General features: G+C 36.0%; 2 protein-coding genes across 2 annotated transcripts; both read right to left on the bottom strand.

Annotated features, from left to right (window-relative positions):
* Positions 1–3,272: 3,272 nt before the first annotated feature.
* On the bottom strand, positions 3,273–10,424 carry LOC110811404 (SWIM zinc finger family protein). Its single transcript, XM_022037900.2, has 6 exons — positions 9,582–10,424; positions 6,264–6,587; positions 5,304–5,955; positions 4,999–5,198; positions 4,656–4,900; positions 3,273–4,550 (listed from the first exon to the last, which is right to left on the bottom strand). The coding sequence occupies exons 2-6, from the start codon at positions 6,530–6,532 to the stop codon at positions 3,757–3,759; spliced, it is 2,160 nt and encodes a 719-aa protein (XP_021893592.2). The 5' UTR covers positions 6,533–6,587; positions 9,582–10,424; the 3' UTR covers positions 3,273–3,756.
* Positions 10,425–11,908: 1,484 nt separating this feature from the next.
* Positions 11,909–24,368, bottom strand: LOC110811384 (zinc knuckle (CCHC-type) family protein). Its single transcript, XM_022037876.2, has 7 exons — positions 23,964–24,368; positions 23,826–23,888; positions 23,222–23,376; positions 22,979–23,104; positions 16,711–16,912; positions 13,124–13,238; positions 11,909–13,033 (listed from the first exon to the last, which is right to left on the bottom strand). Exons 1-7 carry the CDS (start codon positions 24,180–24,182, stop codon positions 12,177–12,179), a joined length of 1,737 nt encoding a protein of 578 aa, XP_021893568.1. The 5' UTR covers positions 24,183–24,368; the 3' UTR covers positions 11,909–12,176.
* Positions 24,369–25,346: the final 978 nt, after the last annotated feature.

Here is a 25,346-nt window from a genome sequence, read left to right on the forward strand (position 1 = left end):
GAGCTGAGGAAACAGATCACTGAATTGCAAGACAGTGATTTTATCAGACACAGTGTGTCCCCTTGGGTGCCGGAGTCACTTTTGCAAGGAAGGGAGATGGAACGTTGAGACTGTGTATTGATTACAGAGGATTGAACAAGGTTACAATTAAGAACAAGTATCCCCTTCCCTGGATTGATGACCTCTTCGATCAGCTGCAGGGTGCACAGGTCTTCTTTAAAATAGACCTGCGATCAGGTTACATCAAGTAAAGATAAGAACAGAAGACATCTCCAAGATGGCCTTCCGAACCAGGTACGGACACTATGAGTTCCTGGTCATGCCATTTGGGCTAACCAATGCCCCGACAATCTTTATGGATCTGATGAACAAGGTCTTCAGAGAGTTCTTGGATCAATTTGTCATCGTGTTCATCGATGATATCTTAGTCTACTCAAAAAGCAGAGAAGAACATGCTCACCATCTTGCCCAAGTTTTGCAGGTCCTCAGAGAAAAGAAGTTATATGCAAAGTTGAGTAAATGTAGATTCTGGCTTGAGCATACCGCCTTCCTAGGACATATCATATCGAAGGAAGGAGTATCAGTGAATCCCGAAAAGGTTGAAGCGGTACTTGGTTGGGAGAAGCTGACATCAGTTAAGGAAATCTGTAGCTTCCTGGAGATGGCAGGTTATTACCGCAGGTTTATTGAAGGATTCTCCAGTCTAGCAGCTCCTCTAACCCGACTCACAAAGAAGAATGCCAAGTTTGAGTAGAACGAGGACTGCGAAAGAAGTTTTTTAGAATTAAAGAAGCGGCTGACTACTGCACCCGTGCTGGCTTTATCGAGTGGATCGGGAGGATATACAGTTTATAGTGATGCCTCCTATCTAGGCCTGGGTTGTGTTATGATGCAGTATGAAAAGGTTATAGCATATGGGTCCAGACAGTTAAAGAATCATGAGAAGAACTATCCCACTCATGACTTAGAGCTTACCGCAATCATACACGCCTTGAAAACTTGGCGCCATTATTTGTACGGAGAAACCTTTCAGATCTATACCGATCATAAGAGTTTGAAACACATATTCACTCAGAAGGATCTCAACATGCGTCAGAGAAGGTGGATGGAACTCCTTAAGGACTATGATTGTGATATCTTATACCATCCGGGTAAGGGTATGGAGACCTTATGTGTTTTGGCGCCCATACCGGACGGGGTATGTGGACGACCCTGGAATCAAGTTATTAATGTTAATGGTTCACGTGTAGCGATGACTCCCTATGGATCCCCATGGATACTAGTAGGCTTGTGAAAGAGGAAATTTATTGTCTGATTAGTGACGTGCAAAAGTACGATATGTGTTCTGTTACAAAGCCGATATGATTTGATGATGGTTATGGTGTTATTGTTTTCATATGTTATTTTTATGAATCTCACCGAAATAAGTGAACAGTAAAGATTTTTATGTTAATGAATTAGTTTGTTATAAATTATACTCTATTGGTTGTTTTTGTTTTCTATCGACCTTTACTCCTGTGGCAGTGAGATAGTGCAATGTCTTTACTGGGCTAGTGTAGCTCATTCTTTATTTAACCATTTCAGATCAGGAAGACGGGGTTCCCGAGCCCGTTCCGTAGGAAGACGACGAGTTAGACGCCTAAAAACTTTATAGTTCTATTTATAGTTTTTGTTTCGAGTATCTCTTTTAATTAGCTTATTCTTTCATGTTTTGAGTACGTTTTTTATTATTGTGTAAGGGATGTTAATCAAAATTTTTATTACGCTTCCGCATTTAAGATTTTTAATACATACATCTTCATTTAAATTGCAGGGCTGTTATACTTCAGCTTCCACATAAATGAAACACATACAGAAAATTTGAGGCAAAAGCAGATGAAGTAATGATCTGTTCAAACTTGAACACACTGTAGATATAGACCAAAGGCACAAGAAACAAAATAAAGATTTAAGCGGAGAGCTAACAACACGAATCTCTACCATCTCTCACCATGTCCTTCGAGCATTTGAGGTCCACTTGGGAGATATAGAATAAAGAGAATAGGGAAGGGAATGAGGTTGTTTACTTCATGGAAAAAAAAATTAAAAAAGCTCTATAATTTACTGTGCTACCACATTATCCTTATTCCTTCCCCTTCTTATTTTCCATTTCTCCTTCCTAACTGGACTGTAAAACAAAAGAATTCAGCTTAGCACTACTGGTCATTCAATTATGAGTTTTAATATAACAATGTGGAATGAGGTTTAAAAAGATAAAAGAAGTAAAGAAAAATAAATTTAATCCTTACTAACAAGCTTGGCATTAACCACAATAACAAAGTTGTTGGGCACTCAATTTAGTAAGTACTAATACATTTTTATTCATAAGCAGTCTTGTCAAACAATGATGCATCACTAATATTTATAGGGTGTTCATATACCCTCATACGATTAGATAAAAATGAAAATAACAATAAAATAAGATTCTCAACTAAAATAAGAAATATTTTTTTCTTACTAAATAAGAAATAAATTTCTTAAACAATTAACAGACATTTTACCAGATGCTAAATCTCCCTAATAACTATAGTTCCATGAATCTAATAATGGTAAAATGCATCAAAATATGATCTAAATCCACATTTCATTTTTTTCTAGCCAAAAGAGCTATCTCCTAAAGAAGAGAACATATAACAAGAAAAGCACAACTTATTTTTTTCCTTGGAGGAACACCTCCTAGAGAGTTAAAACATAAAAATGCCGGATAAACAATCTTCCATCAACAGTAATCATTATCTTTTCCATCAGGAAATCAGAACACATGCATGTGGATTATGGAGGTACCGGAGGTCTAAAGTTTTTTGTGAGGAGGTACCAGAGGCCTAAGGCGTTCCAGGATCTTTTAATCAGTACCTGACATTGCCACTTCATGTACCCGCAGGAATAGCTGAAATCTCAAGACAATTACAATATACAATCTAGAATGCAGCATCAAATCTACATAAATTCTAATATACCATTTATTCATGATATATGATAAAGAGAACAATTTGTTTAAGCATTACACCAACTGAGCTCTAAAGATCAACTCAAATTACCCAACATTTCACTAGCATCCTCATTCAATGAAGTTGAAACCGAAATGTCTTATCCAGCTTCATTGATCATCGATCATCTAGTATGATATATATGTATACACATATATAAAAGACTTATGAAATATAATTTTCCGTGTACTTCCATTTTGATGTAAGCAGCTGGCCTGTACATATTTAAATCATAATTCTGTTCGATGAATAGCAAGATGTATTTTCACCATCCTCTTTATTTCAGAGCAAAAATTGTACTTTGGCCTATTTTACAAAGGTTGAAGGAAAAAGATATATAGCCGCAAGGAGTAAGATGATAAGATAAATAGCAATCATTTCAGAAATCCTTCCAAAATCTGGCACCACCTTTGACAGGTAATATCATTTCAGGGATCCAATCTTGTTGAATTTATGAATTTTCATGATCAAGATATGTGTGTGTGTGTGTGTGTGTGTGTGTGTGTCTATATGCAGCTTGCTTGCCTCTGTTTCATCCTCGTCTAGAGTCTGGTAGTCATTACTGGATGGAATTGTGATCGAGTTCTCAGAGGAGTTAAAAAATCCAGCAGGAATGGAGTTCACAATTCACCAGAATGATATTAAGCTGAAGAAAGTAGTGATTAGAAACTCCTCTTTGCCATGATCAGGACAGTGGAACAGACAATCCTACACTGGTCAACTCAAGTAATCACCGCAACCGTGACAAGGTTTTCCGCTTCCGATTCTTCTTACGTGCACCAGCACTTGCTGGAGTACTCTTGAAATCCGCTTGAAAAGTCAAAACAGATGCAGGTATGCCGACAGACGTTCTGTGTTTCTTAGAAATCCATCTCAATGGAAAATTATTTACCAGAGCACCAATATTACTTGAATTATTCAATTCGACGAGTTGTTTAATTTGATCAAGCATCTGGAAGGTCCAAGCAATTGACTGATCCAATGAAACTGAGTCATCCATTGGTTTTTTCATTAGATTCCTAAGCATCTCTTTTAACGAATAAAAGGACATTGAGGGATTATATTCTTCCCGATTTTCACACATGTTGACCTTGATGACATGCTTGCAAAGGTTTCCTTGCATTGACCATGAACAATCACAAAAGGAAAACTCAGATCCAGGATTCCATACTAAATGCGTCAAGCTGCCATCTTTCCTGCTCAAAACCTTGGCAAAGAGGTGCTCTTTTTCATCAAATGTGACAGCAGAATCTGGAATTTGCAATGCTCGATGCCATGAAGTTGAAGCAATATATTCCAACTTAACATTTTGGAAAGAATCACTTTCATCTGCATATCGATCAAGCCAGTAGCTTGAATGCAACTCAGTTGTTAACTTGTGTACTAACCAATCAACTCTCTGGAGGGCACCAAGATGTGAATCATCAAACAATTTGGCTTTCAGCTTTACGTGATAAGCTTCTATTGCACCAGATGCTTCCTGGCTTGCAAGTGGAAGAACTCTCATTGTTGAAAGCCACATTTCTGTTACACATGAAAAAATAATGTTACTAGAATACAAGATTTGCACGACTTTTCCACATCATAGACATTGGGAGAATTGTGAGAGAGATGAGCGAGAGGTCTAACCAATCTTAGGCAACCAAGAGGCCTTGAAATACTGTATGAAGGCAGTTTGATCAACAAAATCCTGAGTAAATCTTTCTAAGAGGATTGATGTATCAACTCCATCCCAAATGCTGTGAACTATTTCTCCTAAACGTTTAAAAATTTCTCGTTGAACCTCAATATTACTGCACCTTTTAATAACATTCCTAAGCCATGATCTGCGAACACGCCAGAATGAAAACAGGACAGGACAACCAAATATATCCCTGAAAGGACAGTGAATACAATGCGTGAAACAACTGTACCTCTGACATAAAATTTTCATTAAAAAATTAATTCACACTCTAGAGAAAGAGCAACATGCCTTATGGGATCAATCTCTGCTGCTGCATCATCAATAAGGAAACCACTGATCTTCCATCCAGGCTCTGTGCTCCGAGCACGCTCAAGAAGTGCTCTCATCCATTTGGCAACATCAGGCTTTGCAAAGCTACGAGTGATAACCCATGCAACAGGAAGTGCATGTTGTCTAGAATCAAAGACGAGAAGTGTACACAGAGGATACTGACATTCAAAGAATTCAAATTATTTTTTGAAACAAAAGAATAATTCAAAATATATAACATATTATCTAAAGCTTTGCACCGACTGGTGTTGATATTTTATTACCTTCAGCCTTTTTATGCCAAATGTTGAATCAGCTGCAATAAGACTACGATGGCCAAAACGGAGCATTTGTTGCAACTGCCATTCTGTTTGAATCCCCAGAATGAATGGGTCCGATTCTGAAGAATCCTGATAAAAGAAAATGTACTTTTTATTTCTTTCAACCCACATCCGAATGCTAGCTTGATCATCTAAATCTAACTCATGCGTGGACCGTTTGATTATCATTCCAAGTTTGTGGACATACTGGGAGGCAAGGGTATTGACTTTGGCATTTGAACCACAATATCGTTGAATACCCTCAATGTGTTTCTCCAACACATTTTCTTCAGGAATGCCAAGATAGATCATGGACATCGTTTGCTGTTGAATCTCATTACATATATATGGAATTTTCTTGGCACCAGGACCAATAGCATCTTTATCAAGTGGCCCATGGCAGACAAAACCAGATTTGTTTACATGCCGCCTTTCATTGTATATAATAAGTGCAAGAGATGGACGAGCATACAAGCGCTTCACGGCAAAATGACATGTACATCCACGCATTGATTGAGGCCTAGCAGCCCGATTTCGGGTGTTAAGTCGATACCTTCGACTTGGTAGTATGTCACCACCTTCGCCATAGTTTTCAGGACCAAATGAACACCAATACCTTTAAAAAATAAAATTAATTTAGGCATATAGGCATTTATCTCAAGAAAAAGTTGCATGCATAAAATTGACAGGAAAGCAATCCAAGTTGTGAAATCCAGAAATGCTGAAAGTTTCTAAATGACATTAGTATTTAAGAGAAAACTAGATATCAAATTGCAGTGAGAATCCACAAGCAAGAATAATTTAGTGTAGCCTAATAGAAATTGCATCAGAAAACTACATCACATATGGAAACAAAGACAACTAGTGGAGACAGGCTTAATGGAATCCAAAATGATATGAAACTTAGCTAGGCTATAAACTTACAGTCTGTATTCCAAATATTCATCATCCTTGTACTCCTTCAAGCTTCCCCTTAATCGTTTTCTTCCCCTCTCAATATGGAACCTTGTTGGGCATTCTACATTCGAGCATTCTCCAATTATAAATTCATCTGCCCGTGCATAAGGAATGAGTGCTACATCGTCATGGTGCTCAGCTGTTCCAAACTTGGTCCAAACTAAATCGGCAGAAGAGAAGTCCTCCACTGCTGGATCTTGCACAGGAATGTCAAGTATGGATTCAACTATATCCATCCAATTGAATTCAATCTCTGCTTATGCTACTAAACCAACTTGACATGTTCACCACCTGAGAAATTCAGTGCTAAGAATCCCGTAGGTAATAGAAATTTTTTTTTTAAGATAAAAGTAAGAAAATGCATTAAAAAGTGGCACCAAGAGGGTACCGCCTATATACAAAAGATTTACATATCAATGAGCATATCGACAACAGCTCCCATCTCATCAAAAGATAAGAGACTGTGTCCGAAAAGTATGGATCCAAAACAGTATATCCATCTATCCTTAATATAATTCAAAAACAGGCATATTTAGCAAACATAATTCGACATGGTGGAGATTTCCCTTTTTCATCCTAATTGCGTCAAAGATAACCAGTATGCACTATTAAGAAAGCACTCTATGCTCCTTACCCAACCACCTCTCTGATAAAAAAATTCCCGTTGCCTTTAACAAACAAGCAATTCATAACCATCTTCCCCATGCTGTCATCTCAAATTTACCTCTTGAGAGATTGTGATGGAGGTTCCAAGGAAGATCAGAACCAAAGAGAAGAAATATTGTTTCAGGTCAAATAAAAAGTGAAGGATATAGCCAGATTTCTCCCTAAACATTCTTAGCACTGCAGCAGGACTACAGGTCCTAATCAAGATAATCTTCCAAAGTTCGTTTAAGATCAAGAATGGGCCAAGAATAACGTTATGTAGAACAAGATCTTTGGAATAAATTTTATACTAAGGAATTTTTTTATAATAATTACAATTGTCTTGTATTTTTAAGTTATTTAGATTCATTTATGATACTATAATATTTTTGTTTACGTTTAGATAGTGTTAAATATTAAGAATTAGAATCTTTTAGATTTCCTCTTTTACAATTTTCTTTGTTGGTTGTAACTAATGCCTAAGAAGTCACCAACAAAAAGAGAAGAGACAATGATGATGCAAGAATTCCTTTTGTTAGGTTTTTGGTCCCTCTTACCTTTTCTGTGTTCGTTCTTCTGACTATTGTCATGTCTGACATATCTCTGGCAGTTTATTTTGTTTTCTATATCTTTTGACCTTAATTACTAACTTCTTCTTGTCTATATAATCTCTAATTTCTTCTTGTCTATCTTTATTCTTCTGTTTCTCACCCAGATTCCTCTCTAAACTATTTGCAGAATAAATTAGTTTAAATACTTCTCATCCTGCATCAGAGTTCCTCAATCATTTTGATAAAAAGAAAAAAAAAAAAGATTTATTAAGGTAAGAGGAAAAGGATACAAAGAAAGGAGAAAAGTTACAGACAATAATAAACCAAAAAAATAAATAAATAAAAATTATAAGGAATATAATAAACTAATGTCCAAAAATAATGCTCTCTCAATTCCGATTGAGTTCATAAATAGACAGGTCAGAGAAATTTCATTCGCTTTGACCCATAATGATGCCAAAAGATCACCCTATGCTATATCTCATGGAAAGAGATATTGTGGTCATAAAAAATTCTTTGATTTTGTGCAAGCCATGTTGTCCCTAAGCCAGCAAAGATAGCCCCTTGCCAAAAGGGTTTCACTTCCTTTCTCATTCCATCACCCTTAAAATTGAGCAGACTCTTCAATTTAGACTCCCAAATAGCAGCTAAGAAATATATTTCCAATAAAAGAGCTTTAAGTCATGCCAAGGTCTAAAAAGAGTAGAATGATATGCACCTAAGCTAGAAAATGGATCTCTACATTTTAAAAAAAGTCCAAACACCAAAACAATGGCCTCAAAGTAGTTAAAGAAACATAGAAAAGACTTCAGAAAAAATGCCAAAAATACCTAAGTTCAAAAGACGGAAAAAAAACCACCTCAGCAGCAGTCAACAAAACATGCCAAGATCCTTTAAAAGGTGTCACGTGTGCAGCAACCCCCAAAAATAACAATTTCCATTCATCCAAAATAAGAAAGGGAGTTATCAACAAATCCTACTGTAAGTGATATTAAACACTAAAACCCTGCACTAGTCTTTAAAAAAATCTAGATCAAAGTGATACAAGGCAAGAAAGTAAAGCAGCCAGATTTGGTTGTAGGCTAATTGAATGGGTTTAAATTGCGTGCATTCTAACTAATACAGCAGTGCGAAATTATGATAATAACCTCTGAATAAAGTTCACTAAGCTTCATATTAAAAATCCAAAAGGAAAGGAGAAATTAAACACCAGACAGGTAAAAATGAGAATCCACTATCTGTCCTCACTCTTCAATGCTCATATTCTTGGTGCAAATAACTTCATCAGCTCAAGAAAATTATCTAGACGATGACTTTTGAAAGAAGCATATGCAAGAAGAAAGAAAGAAAGAATTAAAAAAATAAAAAAACAAAACTTCAACTAGGATGCATTTTCCAAATCCATGCAAACCACAGGATCATGACACAAAACAGAGGATTGAGCATCTTAAGTTATGAGCATATTGTATAAAAAAGCTACATAGACCAAGAAAAATTGCCTACTCTGTTCCACGAACAGTCTGGTTTGACGTTTTTTAGCATGTAATAATACATTCATAACAAGCAAAACTATCCTAAGAAAAACAACCTACAGACTGTTTACTCTTAGCCGTATTAGTCACACCAGAGAGAGACATAAGCCAAGTGGCAGTATCATGCCAATCAAACAAACAGTCCCATGAACTCATTTCCCTTCTTTACAGTTTGTTCCCACCAATCATCAAATTAAGCAAAATTAACTCCAATCCATGAATTTTCTCAACAGCTTGCCAAATTCATAATAAAAGAGAACAGCTTCTCAAGATCCATAACATTAGCTCCCTAGTCATTGAATCACAAGCAACAGCCTATCAGGATACCAATAAACATGACATAACCAACCAAGAGTCTGTCTCACAAAACCTCTCGAGCATTTTCATCAATTAGCCTACGTAAACATACACATAGCCACTGAGCAGTCTTTAACAAAAGAAAAAGAAGCGATAACATGAGACGAGACATCAATCATATGATCGTAGACTGTAATTTTAACATTACATAACACACATAATTACATGTATTATATGGCAGAGAACAAGATGACACTGACCTTACTGCTCAACAAGAGAAGTCCCAAGTGTGAGTCTGTCCCACCAGCTCCTCATGTCTCCTGACTGAAGTTACTCCTCCCTAGCCGACTCCAATGATCCTCTTTGTGCCCTTTTCTTTCTAAACCCTGCCTCAATTTCCCTTTCAAACCCTGCCTCTACTATCTGGGCACTCTTGCTAGAACCTAGAAATTTGCAAAATAAATTTCTCTCCAAAAACCCCTAATGTCCTTCCAAAACAAAAAAAAAAAAACATCTTCATTCTCCTTCTCAATTTCTTCCGGTTTTTCTCTCTCCTTCCCTATCTTGCACTTTCAAATCAAACTCTTGTTTCGCGCTCCGTGCCTCCGTTTCAAACCACCTTCCTCCCGTCTCTTGACGCCAAAAGCTTCCCTACGAAGCCTCCTTATGCTCTCTTTCTTTCTTTTTTCTATCTCGATTCTTTCCTTCGGTTGTGAAATTTCTCTTATCAGCTCAGTCAAGTTCACTCCATTTCTTCTGCTGCTTTCATCTTTCCTCTCTCGGCTTCAGTATTTTGCTTCCTCTCTCATCCAAAGTGAAAGCCGTCCACACTTCTCAGAAGAAGACCTCCAAAATCACTCCTCACTTCTCTGCTCTGTCTTATCTTCTTCCCTCCCTCAAGACCACCCCTCTATTCTTTCTTCTCCAAGCTTTCCTGCCTCGGTGCAACAGAGAGCAACACGGAAGAGGCAGAAGCAAGATTAGGTTTAAGGCCTCTGTGGTTTCTGCTCTAGTGGAAAGACGCTCCACTTGGAAAGGCGATTAGGGTTTCCAGGATTTTGGGTGTTCATCAAGAAAAGAGAGGACTGAAAAACGGTAACATTTGGTGGTTGGTTGGAAAGAAAAACAAACGGACCGGGTACGGATGAATTTGGGCTGTGGGCTTGGTAATGAGGTTTGGAATCCTGGGCCTCTGTGTAGGCTTAATTGATTTTCGGGTAAAAGAAATTAATGGGGGTTTGGTTTTTTTTTTTTTAATTTTTTTTTTAAAAAAAATAATAGAATTTTAAGAACAAAAAGAGGTGATATACATATATATATATATATATATACATATACATATTTTTTATGCATAAATTGAACCGAGGATCAAACTATAATAATTTTGGTGAAGGAACAACTATTTAGGTTGGTTTTATTTGATTTGGACCAAATAATATTTAAATTTTAAATAAATTAAACTATATAATATTTATTTATTAACAAAATAAACAAGATCAACCATCTAAAATTATCTTAATGTTTAATTATTAATCCGAATTATGATAGTCTAACTATACAACATAATTTCTGTTCAATGATTTTTTTTTTTTTTGTATTTATAAAAAAACTATTTATTTTTTATTTTTAAAATTTAAATAAAATTATGACACACATATAAGAGAAAGGAGATTAAGTGATGATGAAACATGGTATTGGTAGCAAAGGAGTAATAATTTTTTTATACTAAAATTAAATCCTTTGTTCAACCTATTGATTGATCTTTTTGTATTAGTTAGATGACTTGAAGTTTATACATCTATTTTTGGTCCAACAATTTTATTATTTGAACTCTATTACTATGCACATTTTATTATATAGATTTTCTTTTATAAAATTATATAAAAATTGACAGTTAATGATAAATATAGATTTTATACGTATAGTTTTCAAGACTAAACCTTCTTCCATAGAGTATGGCCAACCAAAAGAGAGAATTTAATATAAATTTTCTTCAAAGAAGACTAAATTATTTCAATAAATTTATCTCTAAACTGAAAAATGAGCATTTATGAAAGATTTTTGACAGATCATAGAAGAAAACCAATAATTATCTCGAGTTTTATGAATGTCATAGGTCACATTATTTAGCTTGCATGTAAAGTGAAGATTCAACATGCTTAGGGTCTTCGGTCCAGCCTTTTATCCTAATTTTCGGCTTCCAATTGAGCTTCTCGGGCTTTAGGTCAGACCGCTCCGGTTCTATACTGGCTAAACGTTCTACGGCTTGATATTGTTTTAATACAAACTGTAAAGCTTGTTCTTTTCATAGTAGTTATCACTTTTTAAATTATCTCAATTTATCAATCATATATATAAATTTTGATGTAAATATCAATTAAATAGAAAACTAAAAACTAAATTACACGCAGGGAAGCTCTATATCCATGAGTGAACCAGAATCAGCAAATATGGTTTGACTTTTAGTTTTTAGTTTAATATCAATTTGATTATTAATAGGTGTTACATCCTTACAACTTTTTGTGAAATAAAGTAATTCATATATTAAAAAAAAAAATTAAAGAGACAATTTCTTGATCCATAAGCATAAAGAACTAGAGGCTTCACTTTTAATGGGAAATACTCAGAAGATACCCATAAAAACAACACAATAAGATGCATTCCAATCTTAAGAATTACTGTAATATATAGATTAGCCGCCAGTAGACAGAAAGCCAGAACATATGTAGATAGGCATGTTACCTAGCATAAAGCTATAGTATGCTTGCGATGAGCCTCATTTCACTGTGTATTCTACTGTTGTCGGTGTTTGCTTCTATCATTTCTATCAGACTCAGAATCTTTCACAGTGTACTCTACCGTTGTCGGTGTATGTTTCTGCCATTTCTATTAGATTCAGTATCTGCAAATGAATGCGCACAAAGATATCTTTGTCTGCTCCATCCTCTTCTAGAATGCCTATCAGAATCCTCTTCAGATGAGTAAGGGGACTTATGCTGACTCTGTTTACTTCCACGGCGTATATGTGAGTCAGAATCTTTGAAAGAATAAGAGTGTTTGTGGCTACTCTTCTCATTTATCTTTTGCCTATCAGAATCATCTTCAGATGAGTAAGAACGCTCTCTTCTCTCTTTTTTATTTCCATGATGTTTACTAGAGTCGAAGTCTCCAGAAGAATATGAGTGTCTTCTTCTCTCTTTTTTAGTTCCACAATGCCTACTAGAGTCGGAGTCTCCAGAATAATAAGAGTGTTTGTGTATTTTTCTCTCTTTTCTAGTTCCACGATTCCTCCTAAAGTCAGAGTCTCCAGATGAATAAGACTGTTTATGCACGCCCTTCTCGTTTCTCCTATGCCTCTCAAATACCCTTCCAGATGAAGATAAATGTTTTTTCCAGCCATTTTGATCTCTTACGAGTCTAGCTGAGCCAAAATCTTCCGTTGGATGAAAAGAATTTCTTCTGCTATTTCTATGAGTGTCGGACTCAGATTCATCCAATGAGGTCTGCTTGGGATGCTTTCGCTTCTTTCTCTTATGCCTCTTCTCCTTTCTTTGTGACCTCTTCTCCTCACTTTCAGAAAGTGAAGAAAGCTCATTTCCGTAATGTTGTGATGAACGCTTTCTATGCTTACTACCTTTCTTAGATTTTTTTCTGGGTTTACTCAAGGGAAAATTACTCAGTAGCTCGGGGATCGGATCCCCACTGAGGAAACCTATAATTTGGAAGGTGAACCTTGTAAGAACTTCTTAAAAAGATATGAGATAATACATGTAGTTAACTTTTATGAAGATAAAGCACTCACCTCCGTATTCATCAAATATATCCTCAGCAACTATTTGTTGATTGGGATCATCTGGTCTAAAACCTCCACGAGGAGGACTCAGTCCTGGCTTTTGCTTCAGCTCCCACTTAAGAGGCTGCATTTAAAAGCAAAATTCAAATTGAGACAGAAGACTGATTTTTAAGTTTTTTTTTCTCTCCCCAAACTATGGGAACAAAGTGCTTTGTCAAACTTTCAGTGCATTAGAAAGAAAACTTCAATCCAAGTAGTAAAATCAATAATAGACATTGTAAAATATCAATTTTGCAACACATTACCTCAACCCATATACACAATAACATGTATGAATTAGTTATCCAAAAGAAATTATACTTCAAAAAGTTCTACATTTTTTTTTTAAAATAAAAATTATAAAATGTATTACTATAAGTACTAAGGGGGTGCAACCCATATACAGCATTTACAACTCAGTCGTCACGAGACAAAAGTGTTTAAAATCCTCCATGACCACTGGTGAAGGACCCATCAACAAAAACTTTAGAGTCCTAAACCATCTATTTTTTAGGATATCAAAACCTTTAAAATCATCAACACCATCAAAAGTACTCATGTTCCTTTCCTTCCATACTGTCCACAAAATGGTGAGTGGAATAAATCGGCGAATAAACATCTAATTCTCAGAAACTCCCACGCGCACAGCTCTCCTCTGACCGTCCTCACCATTACCCAATTAATCCCCAACACCCTACACACCAATGACCACAACTTGAAAACAGTGGGACACCATAACAACATATGGTTACAGCTCTCCTCCTCCTTCAGGCACATAAAACACGCATTTACCAGCACCTGCCCTCTCCTTTTTAATTTATCAATGGTAAGAATGCATTCTTTAAGATTATGCAAAGAAAGACACCCTAGGAGGGATTTTGACTTTCCGTATCTGCTTATGCGGGAACAGCCCAATGTCATCAGCTCTCCCAATCAGCCTCTTATACCCAGACTTTACCATGAAAGAACCATTCCTAGTAAGCATCCATTTTGGCCTGTCATTTTCACCATTAAGTGAAATGAGAGATAAGGTACTCCGCAGCTTCTCATATTCGCCAACTTCCCAGTCATTGAGATTTCTAGCAACCAAAACCAGTCACTCCCTTTTGCCCGCCAGCTCCCCACTGCTATAGTCACTGATTCTGGCATCTCTATTCTGGGCAATAGAAAAGATCTGTGAGAATTGATGCCCGAGACTCCCCCCCTTCCAACCAATTGTCCTCCCAGAAGCGAATTCTATTTCCTCTTCCCACATTCCATCTGATACATTTCAGAAAGTTCTCCTTGTCATCACCAATCTTTTTCCATAAACTCCTCCCATGTGATCTCAACGACCCACCCGTGAACCACCCCCTATCCTCCACCCCAAACTTAGCCATAATTATTCTTCTCCAAAGAGCCTTTTCCTCTCTCATAAACCTCCAAAGCCATTTCCTCTGTGAAGCTTGATTCATTTCTACCAGCAATCTAATGCCCAGCCCACCAATACGAACGGGTTTCTTGAGTTCATTCCAAGCAACGAAGTGATATTTTCTATCGAATCTCCCCAAAGGAACTTGCATTGGATCTTTTCAAGCTTTCTAGCAACACCTACAGAAATAGTTAGAAGGGAGAGATAATAGATGGGTAGATTACATAGATAACTCTTGATCAGTGTCAATCTCCCCTCCTTAGAAAGTAAACTCCCCTTCCACCCTGCAAGTCTCTGCTCAAATGTATCCGCCACTGGGTCCCAAGTTACTTTTTCCTTGTAATTTGGACCCAAAGGTATTCCCAAATATCTGATGGGAAGCTTAGCCAGCCCGCAGCCGATGATACTAGCCAAATCCTCCTGGTCCTCCATCTCCCCTAGCCGAACCACTTCGGATTTGGCAAGGTTAACACTAAGACCCGACACCGCCTGGAACCCTATCAAAACACACCTCAAGTTTAACATGGCCTCACTCCTCAGTTCACAAACAATAGAACATCATCCGCAAAAAAATAAATGAGTCACCTCCTCACTTCTATCTCCCTTGCCAACCCATAGGCCCATGAACAAATTCTGCTCCCTGGCTAACACCAACATCTTATTTAAAGTTTCAAAAAGTTAATCATTAAAAATAATATTATCAATTTATTATGATTATTGGACAAAATTGATTGATTACACATTTTGTAATTATTATTAATTAATTGTCTATCTTCTTTTCAATTCTAAAAAATCTGTATATATAGACTTGTAATACTTAATAAAATAACACATTGAATCATTCTTAATATAGTGCCAGAGCATGAAGTTAACGAAGCCCTAATCTCAGTCACAAACCCTATTCGGTCTTCATTATCGAAATAGGCAAGAAAAACTCTACAAATGTTAGGTCAATCTTCATAATTGGCCACTGTAGACCAGCCGTCAGCCACTAACACCAACCACCAGTAGCAGCCCAACTGGCCTTCATCACCAGCGCCATAACCCCTCAGTCACGCATTCAGTTGCGAACCGCCCCTTTGTTACAGCCACATCTCTCTTTGCCCCGCAGAAACCCCCCAGACACAATCACAGAGTTGAAGGCATATGATAGTTGGGATATGGTTAATCTTCATCCCAAGAAACCTATTGTTCAGTGTTAGTGGACTTTGTTTATTTTTTAAATAATCAGTATCTATGGATTTTAACTGTTAAAGTTCATCCAAATGGATCTGTTGAGTGTATCGTAAATAAATTCATTTTGGAATTTGATTTACATCAAGTGCAGTAGAACATTCTCTTTTCCGTCATCACTTAATAGTTGAAAAATTGTTACTCATTGTCTGTGTCAATGATATTATTGGTATGGGTATGTAAATGTCTTTAAGCTTCTGAACGAGATAGGGATATTGGGATCTAAAGGACTTGATGCTTCTACCCTATTCTCAAATTGACTGTATATGGGGGTGAACTAATGGCGGATCCCGATGTGTATAGGAGATTAGTTGGAAAAGTGAGTCATCTAATACATTTCATCTGCAAAGAGTATTGTTGGACAACTTATGACCCTCCTCAGACCATTCATTGGGCAGCACTTGTATGTACTCTGTATCTTGAGACATCTTAAACATTCACCTTGCCATGGATTACTCTAAGAATCATGAGCATACTTTGATCCACTGATACACATGCTAATTGGGCTGGTTCTGCATCCAATTGTTGTTCCATGACAAGTTAGTGTGTCTATCAAGTGATAACCAGATGTCTTGGAATAGCAAGAGTAAGACGAAATTAGTGATCACAGAATTAGATATCTCTGCAGATTAGCTCCAATTTTAGATACCAGAGCTAGTGATCTCTACAGTTACTCTCTTATAAAAGCCTTTCTTATATATTAGCTTTTCTATTTATAGTTTTCCTTTTTTCACATGGAGATTGCCACAAACACCAATATTTTCTCTCTAACATGAAATGAAGTTACAATATTTTCCAGAACAGAAATCAAGGTGCAAAATGGAGTTTTAAGCAATATTGTAAAAAGACTACTCTAACTTACAAGATCAAGCTCAAACTTCTTACTATTTCAACAAATAAAAATGATACTGACCTCACTGGGATCTGCGTGAGCCATGATAGCACTCAAAGGGTCATCTCGTCTGAGCCGACTCTCTTCATTTGGCATTATAACATCCTTCAATGGACATTCACGATCGCCACTTTGGTGTCCATAATTTCCGCATCTCACACACTTCACATTACGCACCTCAATGCCAAATGGCTTTACCCTTGCATGAATGCCAGTGTCCATCCTAAGCAACACAATCATTATCCAGATCAAATGTAGTTGAATGTTCATTACAGCACAAAGTATTGTTTAGAAATGTAGATTTTCAAAAAGAAAAAAAAGATTTTCACAAAAGTAATTATTCAAACAACGGCTGGCACAATGTAACCAGAATGTGCAAGGGGATAAAGAAACACAAGTTTTGTACAAGGCAAACACCAGAATTCTGCATATCAACATTTATGTTAGTATGATTCACTCTTTAAAAATAAAAATTTCCAGCTGAATCAAAGCAGCAAATCTCTATCAGCTCTCAATGAGATCAAAATATTTTTGTGATGTTGCTCTGTTATTATACTGAAGAAACAAAATGTGGTAGTTACAGAGATAGAAAGAATAGAAAACTAACTACTTATGGAAACTAAGAAGAGGGAACTAACCACATAAGAAATTCTTACTGTTAAAAGATATTAAGGTAAAATACACTAATTGTTTATTTCTTTTTTCATTCCTAAAAACAAGTATATACAGGATCACAATATTCAATAAAAAACACATTCAACCAATTCTTAACATGGTATCAGAGCTCTTAAAAAAAATCATAATCTTATTTTATAAACCATAATCGGTCTTAATTGCTAAAATAATAAAAAAGAATCCTAAGGAAGGCAGCTTTCATTGCTGGCCACTACAACCCTAGCAGCCAGCCTTTATAGCCAAGAAACCAGCCGCGTGCAACCTCTGTTCCGCCTCTGTTCAGCCACACACCAGCCAAGCGCAGCCCCTGTTAAGCCGCAGCAAAGCACAGCCACTGCTGGAGACACTTCTGCTCTGCCCAGCTGCATGACTCCTCCATAAGTGCTCTGCTTTTTGCTCTCCTCAGCTGTGCACACTGTTTTTTGCTCATTTCAGATGCGCCCTCTGTTTCTGCCCAGTTTCACACGCACAGCCCCCTGGTTTTGCCTTGTTTCTACCCTGCTCTGCTCTAGCGGCGACCTTCTCTTCAGCCGCAAACAGAGACAACCGCACACCCCTTCTGCATGCAGCCAACAGCCACACTGCCTCCACAGTCACATCTGCCTTCTGCGCACAGCCCACATCCGCACCTACTCCGCCATGGAGAGCTTGTCCAAACAAGGAAGTTCAGTTCCAGCCTGGTAATCCCTCATTTTGTTCTGCCCACATCTGCACCTACTCCACCATGGAGAGCTTGTCCAAACAAGGAAGTTCAGTTCCAGCCTGGTAATCCCTCATTTTGTTCTATTAATTAGCTTAATTTCTTAAAAGCATTAGATCATGTTAGAGATTACACCGCAAGGTACCGGTTATTTAGCCCATTCAGGTATATTTTCTACCTCTCATGGTTTAAATGTCTCAGATAAACCCTTCGTATTATCATGAACTATAAACTCAGAAGTCAGAGACTATATGACCAACTTCACTCGATTTTAACACCTATGCTCCATTATGCCCTAACAATAAGAAAATCGTTATTGATGATGATTCACTAACCACAATAGCAAGGGTTGGAATCATAAAGCTTACTTCTCACTTTGCACTTATTGGTGCATAACATGTCCCTAAATTATGCATTAATCTAATATTAGTAACTAGGTTGTCCGCAGCCCACAATTGTAGAGTAATTTTTTCTTCCTCTCTTTGTAAATTTAGGGACTAGAACTTGATGAGGACAATTAAGCGTTCTAAGGCTCGAAATGGGTTATACTTCATAGATGCAACTGAAATACCACGAACTGTCCTTTTCACTAGCACCTTTGATAAGATATGATTGTATAACAAACGGTTAGCTCACCCCTCTCCACCCTTAAATGTTATATTTCCCTCTTTGTCTTCAAATTCCAATTATGGAAATTTACAATATGATGTATGTAAATTGACAAAACGCAAATGTGTAAATTTTTTCGCAATAATAAAAGAAGTGATCTTCCTTTTAATTTGATCCATATTGATATTTGGAGATCCTTAAATATTCTCAATATATCTGGGCCCAATGTTTATTTCTTTCATCGATGATTGCACCAAAGTAACATGGCTTTTCCTACTAAAATCCACATATGAGATTAGTCACATTATTCTCTAATTTCACAATATGATCAAAACTCAATTTGGAGTGAAAATCAAATGGTTTCGAACCAATAATGCTCATGGCTACTTCAATCAAACAGTATCCTCCTTTTCACATGGCAATCACCCTGTTGCTCCCCCTCCCAACAATATTCCCCCACCTCGTCCCAATAACCCTACACCACAACTTCCCCTCCTTGAGTGGCATCTCCACAACCACTTCCCCAATAAAGCCTTGTTCAAATCCACCAAAGACCAAATACCTAGACCCCCTTTCCGCTTAGGTTGTTTCACCTCATTCCACTTTACCAGATGATATTAATGGCTTCTATCATCGTTCCCCCATAAAAAGCAACATTAGATATGCTCTAATTTATTTGCAATTTTCACAGATAAGTAATGAATATGGAGATTAATGAGAGTACTTTTAATAAGAGTTAATCTTCCTCCTTTAGAAAGGAAATTTTTTTTCCAGCCCGCAAGTCTTCTCTCAAATAAATCAATCATCTTCTCTCAAATAAATCAATCATCAGGTCACAAGATTTCAAATATTTATACTTAACTCTCAAAGGTAGACCCAAGTATTTAATAGGCAAATTAACAAGTTTACACCCAAGAGCCCTAGCCAACCTGTCACCATCACCCTTACTACCCAACATCACAAACTCAGACTTATGCAAATTAATATTTAACCCTGATACAGCTTGAAAACACAAGAGAACACCTCAAATTCATGATCATCTCCTCTTCCGATTGAAAAAAATTTAATGTATCATCCACAAAGAACAAATGTGACACTTTCGTTTGACCTCCACCTCCCAACCACAATACCTTTTAAGAAGTTCTCCTCCCTGGCTTTTTCAAGAATCCTATACAGAGTTTCCATAACAATAATAAATAAAAGTAGAGATAAAGGATCATCTTATCTCAAACCTCTAGAAGTCCTAAAAAAATACTTTTATCTCTTATTGACGAATACTGGCAAACTAGCATATAAACCAGCTAGTATTCCTACCGATCCTAATCATATAATGGAACTGGTAGAAGAGGATACACTGGTAGATAATTAGATGTATCAAAAATTTCTTTTTTGGAAGATAGAGATATATAAAATATTACTTAGAACATTAATATACCTTTCATACACAAGATCGGATATTGCCTATACAATGAATGTAATAAATCAGCTCGTGCACAACCCTAAAGAAGATACACTAACATGTGGTAGATTTTAGGTCCACCATTGACCTTGCATAGACGATATACACTTACAAGTAGCCTATAAAGTATTACATTATTAAAAATGACATCTGGAGAAGGTATCATTTTTTAAAAAAAATGACAAGTTACTCCTAAAAATTTATACTAAAATCAATTATGCAAGGTCAGTGGTGGACAAAAAATCTACCACAGATTATTATACCTTTCTGATGGATAACTTTGTAATTTGGATGAGCAAGAAATAGAATTTATTTGCAATATCGAGTATAAAACTAGAATTTCGAGCAATGGTCCAAGAGATATGTGAGCTACTATTACTAAAGAGGATTCTAGAAGATCTAGGAATCAAGTGGCATAGTCTCATATACCTATTTTGTTACACCAAATTGACTTAAGCATTACTTATAACTTGGCAAAATAAAACAAGAACAAATATATTGAGGTCAACAAACATTCACTAATGAGAAGCTATAAAGCAACCTAATATGTACTCCATACATGTCTACTAGCATACAGCTTGCAGATGTGTTGACCAAAAGCTTGGGTAATCCAGCATTTCTAGACTATCACTAGTAAACTAGGGATGGACAATATCTATTTCTTACTTTTAGGTAGAGTGTTAAAGAGTGTAGTATAAGTAATTAAGTTATAGGGTATTATGGTAAAATACATCCTATGCAATTAATTGTGTAATTTCTTTTCCATTCTCAAAAACCTATATGTATAGAGTATAATGTTCAATAAAATACACATTCAACTATTTCATTACTACATGGAAAAAGATTATGTTGGAACTACTTATTATTCTCTAACACTAGTCTCCAAGTTGCAACCTACATGAGCCCTTAGCGTGTTTTAAAAGAAATGAAGCGAAGAAAAAAGTTGAACTAAAAGAGAGAATACAATAACCTCTTGTGACCTTAACAAACATTTATTATTGATATAGATTTTTTAAATAATTTGTTACTAATATTAGATTATTGATAAAGAAATATTACTGCAAAATTTATTAAACTGAAATCGAATTAAAATTCTCTCAAACAAGTAAAATTAGTGAATTCATCAACATCTCTCCCCTTTATGTCCTCCTAATTCTTTTCTATTCCTACCTCCTCTCTCATCTCTCTCTCATCATTGGCTTCTCTTGGTTCCAACTTTCAACAATTGATTGAACTTGGAACCTAGGATACTTTTAGTAATAGTAAAATGAAGAGCTTATGAAATTTACAAAGTTCTTGGCTTGTATATGATTTGTATTTGTCAAGCACATTGCATAACATCCCAAGAGGAAGTACTATTAATCTAACAACCTTCTAGACTCAAATCACTACCTAGTGACTTGAGCATTTATATAAATTTCATCAATCAATCAGCTTTCCATCGCAGAATAGCAGTCCTATAACATCTAGAATTCAAATTCTTGATACCCTCATTAAGGCTACACACAACGACCATTAATCACAAAACAAATACCCCACAAGTTCAAGATTATACCAGTGTCAAATCACTGGACTGCCATGTGCCTTAAAACCATATGTCTCATCTTGGATCCAAACACTAATGCCCTAAAAATTTATGCATTTTGGAGAAGAGTTATATTAAGTAAATATGGTAGGGATGACAATGGGTGTTTTACTAGAGTAAGCATGAGATCTCATAGGAAAACTTGTGGAAGAAGATTGGCCTCGGATGGGAGGAGTTTCAGGATAATATCATATGGAAAGTAGATACAGATAACGGAGTCAGCTTATGGGAGGATAAATGGTTGCTTGGAGACACCCTCAGAGCACAATTTCTTCAGATATATGCTATTATTCAACAGAAAGATATCAAGATTTGTGACTCTCTTCACTTTTATCTCAAAAAAAAAATAGATTTGTGACTCTCTTGTGAAGAATGGTGGTGGAGAAAAGGTATGACAAGTGGCAGTGTCAAGAAACTTGAATGATTGGGAGATCAGTGAGTATGAGGATCTATTCACACCCTCTCCCTTGTCACTTTAGATGGTAGTCTTGACATTCCTCAGTGGAGCTTGGTATCGAATGGGTCCTTCACAGTGAAATCTTTCTACAAGAAGCTGTTTAAACATGATGAAAGTATTTGTCTCTATCCTTTCAGGCAAACATGGAAGACCTATCCAGGGAATATTATTTGACGATTTGTAATTTAAGGAAAAGGGGTAAGATACTGGTCAATGCTTGCTGTCTGTATATAAGGAAGAAAGTGACTTACAATCATCTTTTACTTTGGTGTCCGATGGTATATAAGCTGTGGATAATAGTTTATGGGTTGTTTGGTATTAATTGAGTGATGGCAGGTTCAGTGAGGGAAGAGTTGTGGGTTTCAACGGGCATTAATAGTCCCAGAAATCAAGTGGAGATCATTCCACTTATTATTTTTTGGATGATGTGGAAAAAAAGGAACATAAGGACTTTTGATGGAACTGAAGATGTCGATGGTTTTGATGTTCTTAAGAATAGACAGTTTCAAATCCTCAGTTTTTTGTAGGTCATCCTATGTATATTAGAGAGAATTTAATTGACTTGTAATTATCGTACATGGGTGGCATCTCTTGATACTTATATCAATATACAGCTTCACACTTTTTATTTCAAAAAGAAAAGTAATTTAATCTCTTGTATAGATGATGTAATAGATGTTATAATCACTGAAAATTACTATTCTGTACAACTAACTAAACATGTCTTGAGAGAATATAATTATCATGGAAAAGCTACAATAGCTTATCTGTCCAATACAAATATATGGCAAGACATAGGCATACCTTGGAGCATTTTTTAGGATCTCAAATTCTTCTTCAGTTGGTAAAGGACGCCCAAAAACATCTTTTGGCCTTGGTTTCTTCTTTTCATCACTTGCACGACCTTTTCTAGATAAGGCTTCTGGTTGCCTACAGAAAAGAGATGGCTAGCTATTCAACTCAAGAGAAACAGATATATTAGTGACTTCATGGGATATTTTGATAACCTAAAACCAAAATAAGAAGTGGCATAAATATTTGAGGTACATTGAACTGGAGGTTCCTTCGGTTGGAGGGTCCTGCAAAGGGTTATTCTGCTCCTCTATTTTCCTCTGATCGTCAATCTCAGCAGCTTTGGCACTTTCAGCATTGTAACCAGGCGGACGAACATACATGAAGCTAACAGCTTTCATCATTTCAACCTAAATCAATTTACAATGTAAGCATAAACTAACGTAGCAAAATCAAAGATGCAGGTTGAAAGTTATGATTTTTATAAGATTGGCTAAATCCATCACCTGATGATATATGGTTTAAGGTATATGTTTAATTCAGGAGGAATGGAGAAGTATAATAATAGAAAACATCATTATTTTTCATGTCTTGACCATTTCAACCAAAAGCATTCGTCTCATTTCATTCTTCCACAAATCAACTGCATGCCAGGAACTGGCGGACAAAGAAAATCCTCATTGATTTTGGTTCACTACAGTTAAATAATATATGGATTTAGCTTAGAAACTAACTGCTATTAAAGGTGTCTCAGTACAATACTTAGTAGTTTGGCTACAATAAGCAAATACTCAAACACCGCAGCAAACACAATTAAGACATTCCACGAACAAAAAATGAGTAAGCGAAGATGCAAAACCTTTTCCCTGTCTTTTTTTGAGATTAAAGCAGTCTGGCGAAAGAACTCCTGCTCCTGCGCATACTGCAAAAAACAAATAGATATAACATACAGAACAAGAAGAAGAAGAAGAAAAAGGAGAGATATACAAAGAGATACCTCGCGAGTGACTTCCTCAGCTCGACGCTCACGCTGGGCATGTGTCTGCTCGGCGATCCACTTGCGGCGCTGGTTCGGATAAGAGAGGGGATGCCATGGCTTCTGATTGAGATAGGAATGGCTCCAAGCGGTTCCTGCTTTGGTCTTGTAATCGACTTCACCTTCCTCCTGTGAAATTCTTTTGCTCAGCCTTATACCCCCTTCCTCCTCTCCCTCCATCTTTCTCCCTTCCTTATCTTTTCTTTTTCCTCCTCCTCCCCTCAGGTTACAGACACTAAGATCAGTATCAGATTGTTTTAGTTTTTCTTCTCTCTACATCTCAATAAATACATACTTTCTTGATAAATCGTCTTCCGGGAGAAATTCTCATAGTTAGGGCTGTTTCAATTTTAAGGCAGTCCGCTCATCTAATACATATATACATATATACATATATATTTTTGAGAGGACATATTTATATATTTAATAAAAATAGACTCAAAAAATATGAAGCTTAAACAGATTCAGGCAATAATTTTTTTAAAACAAACATGAAATAAATAAGAGAAAAATACAAGAAAATAAACAATAATTTTTTTAAAATTCAGAATTTCTAACAATTAATATCTATAAGTGAGACCATGAATTAAAAATATCAATAAATTACAAATAATATGTTATTAAAAGAGAATATATATAATGTAAAAGCTCAAGACTTAATTGAATGAAAATATTGAATTAATAAAATAGTGACGGAAGCAATTGAGAGTTTAAAGTTTATATTTTTTATACATTAATTTAGAGTACCAAATAAAGTTATGGAATGTCTCTTTAAGAAAATTAAAATAATAGAAATAGAAATGTAACTAAAATCTTATAGGGTCAACATTTGCTAGGCAACTCTGATGGAATGCAAGAGACACCTTTTAATTGCAACTTTTTTATTGTTCAAGATCTAGATCTTGATTTTCATGATTTATAATGGTTAAATAAGGGAATGAGCTACACTAACCTAATAAAAATATCAACACTTGATATCGATATGGAAAATCAAATGTTAGTATAAATTATAAAACAACTAATGGAATTATTTTTTCTTTTAAATAAATTTATTTAATGTAAAAAAAAATATAAGTTTCATACCCATCCTTCTAATTTTCCAAATTCGACTTATGAATGCAATAACCAAGATAGCAATTTATTACACATTTAAAGGAACAATAATAGTAAACGTTATTTTTTACCTATTTACCGGTACTTCTAGAGGTCCATAATATTCCCCTACGCGTGGACTCAATATCTAATTTATCAATTAACCGGTCATCCTCATACCTCATTCGGTAATGGACGCCAAATGTACCACTGCCTCAATACCTTATTTGGTACGAGGGTAAATAATACTTC

This window comes from Carica papaya, chromosome 3 (assembly GCF_054855325.1).
Source record: "Carica papaya isolate Zhongbai chromosome 3, ASM5485532v1, whole genome shotgun sequence".
Lineage (NCBI taxonomy): Eukaryota > Viridiplantae > Streptophyta > Magnoliopsida > Brassicales > Caricaceae > Carica > Carica papaya.

What these genes read in the sequence shown, in the direction of transcription:
- LOC110811404 (XM_022037900.2), bottom strand. Translation starts at nt 6,532, where the DNA reads ATGGATATAGTTGAATCCATACTTGACATTCCTGTGCAAGATCCAGCA. An exon ending in TTGGCATAAAAAGGCTGAAG is followed by an intron (nt 5,199 to 5,303) that starts GTAATAAAATAT and finishes TTTGAATGTCAG; the next exon opens with TATCCTCTGTGTACACTTCT. An exon ending in CTCTTGGTTGCCTAAGATTG is followed by an intron (nt 4,551 to 4,655) that starts GTTAGACCTCTC and finishes CATGTGTAACAG; the next exon opens with AAATGTGGCTTTCAACAATG.
- LOC110811384 (XM_022037876.2), bottom strand. Translation starts at nt 24,182, where the DNA reads ATGGAGGGAGAGGAGGAAGGGGGTATAAGGCTGAGCAAAAGAATTTCA. An exon ending in CAAAAAAAGACAGGGAAAAG is followed by an intron (nt 23,377 to 23,825) that starts GTTTTGCATCTT and finishes AAATTGATTTAG; the next exon opens with GTTGAAATGATGAAAGCTGT. An exon ending in ATCCTAAAAAATGCTCCAAG is followed by an intron (nt 16,913 to 22,978) that starts GTATGCCTATGT and finishes TGTGTTGCTTAG; the next exon opens with GATGGACACTGGCATTCATG.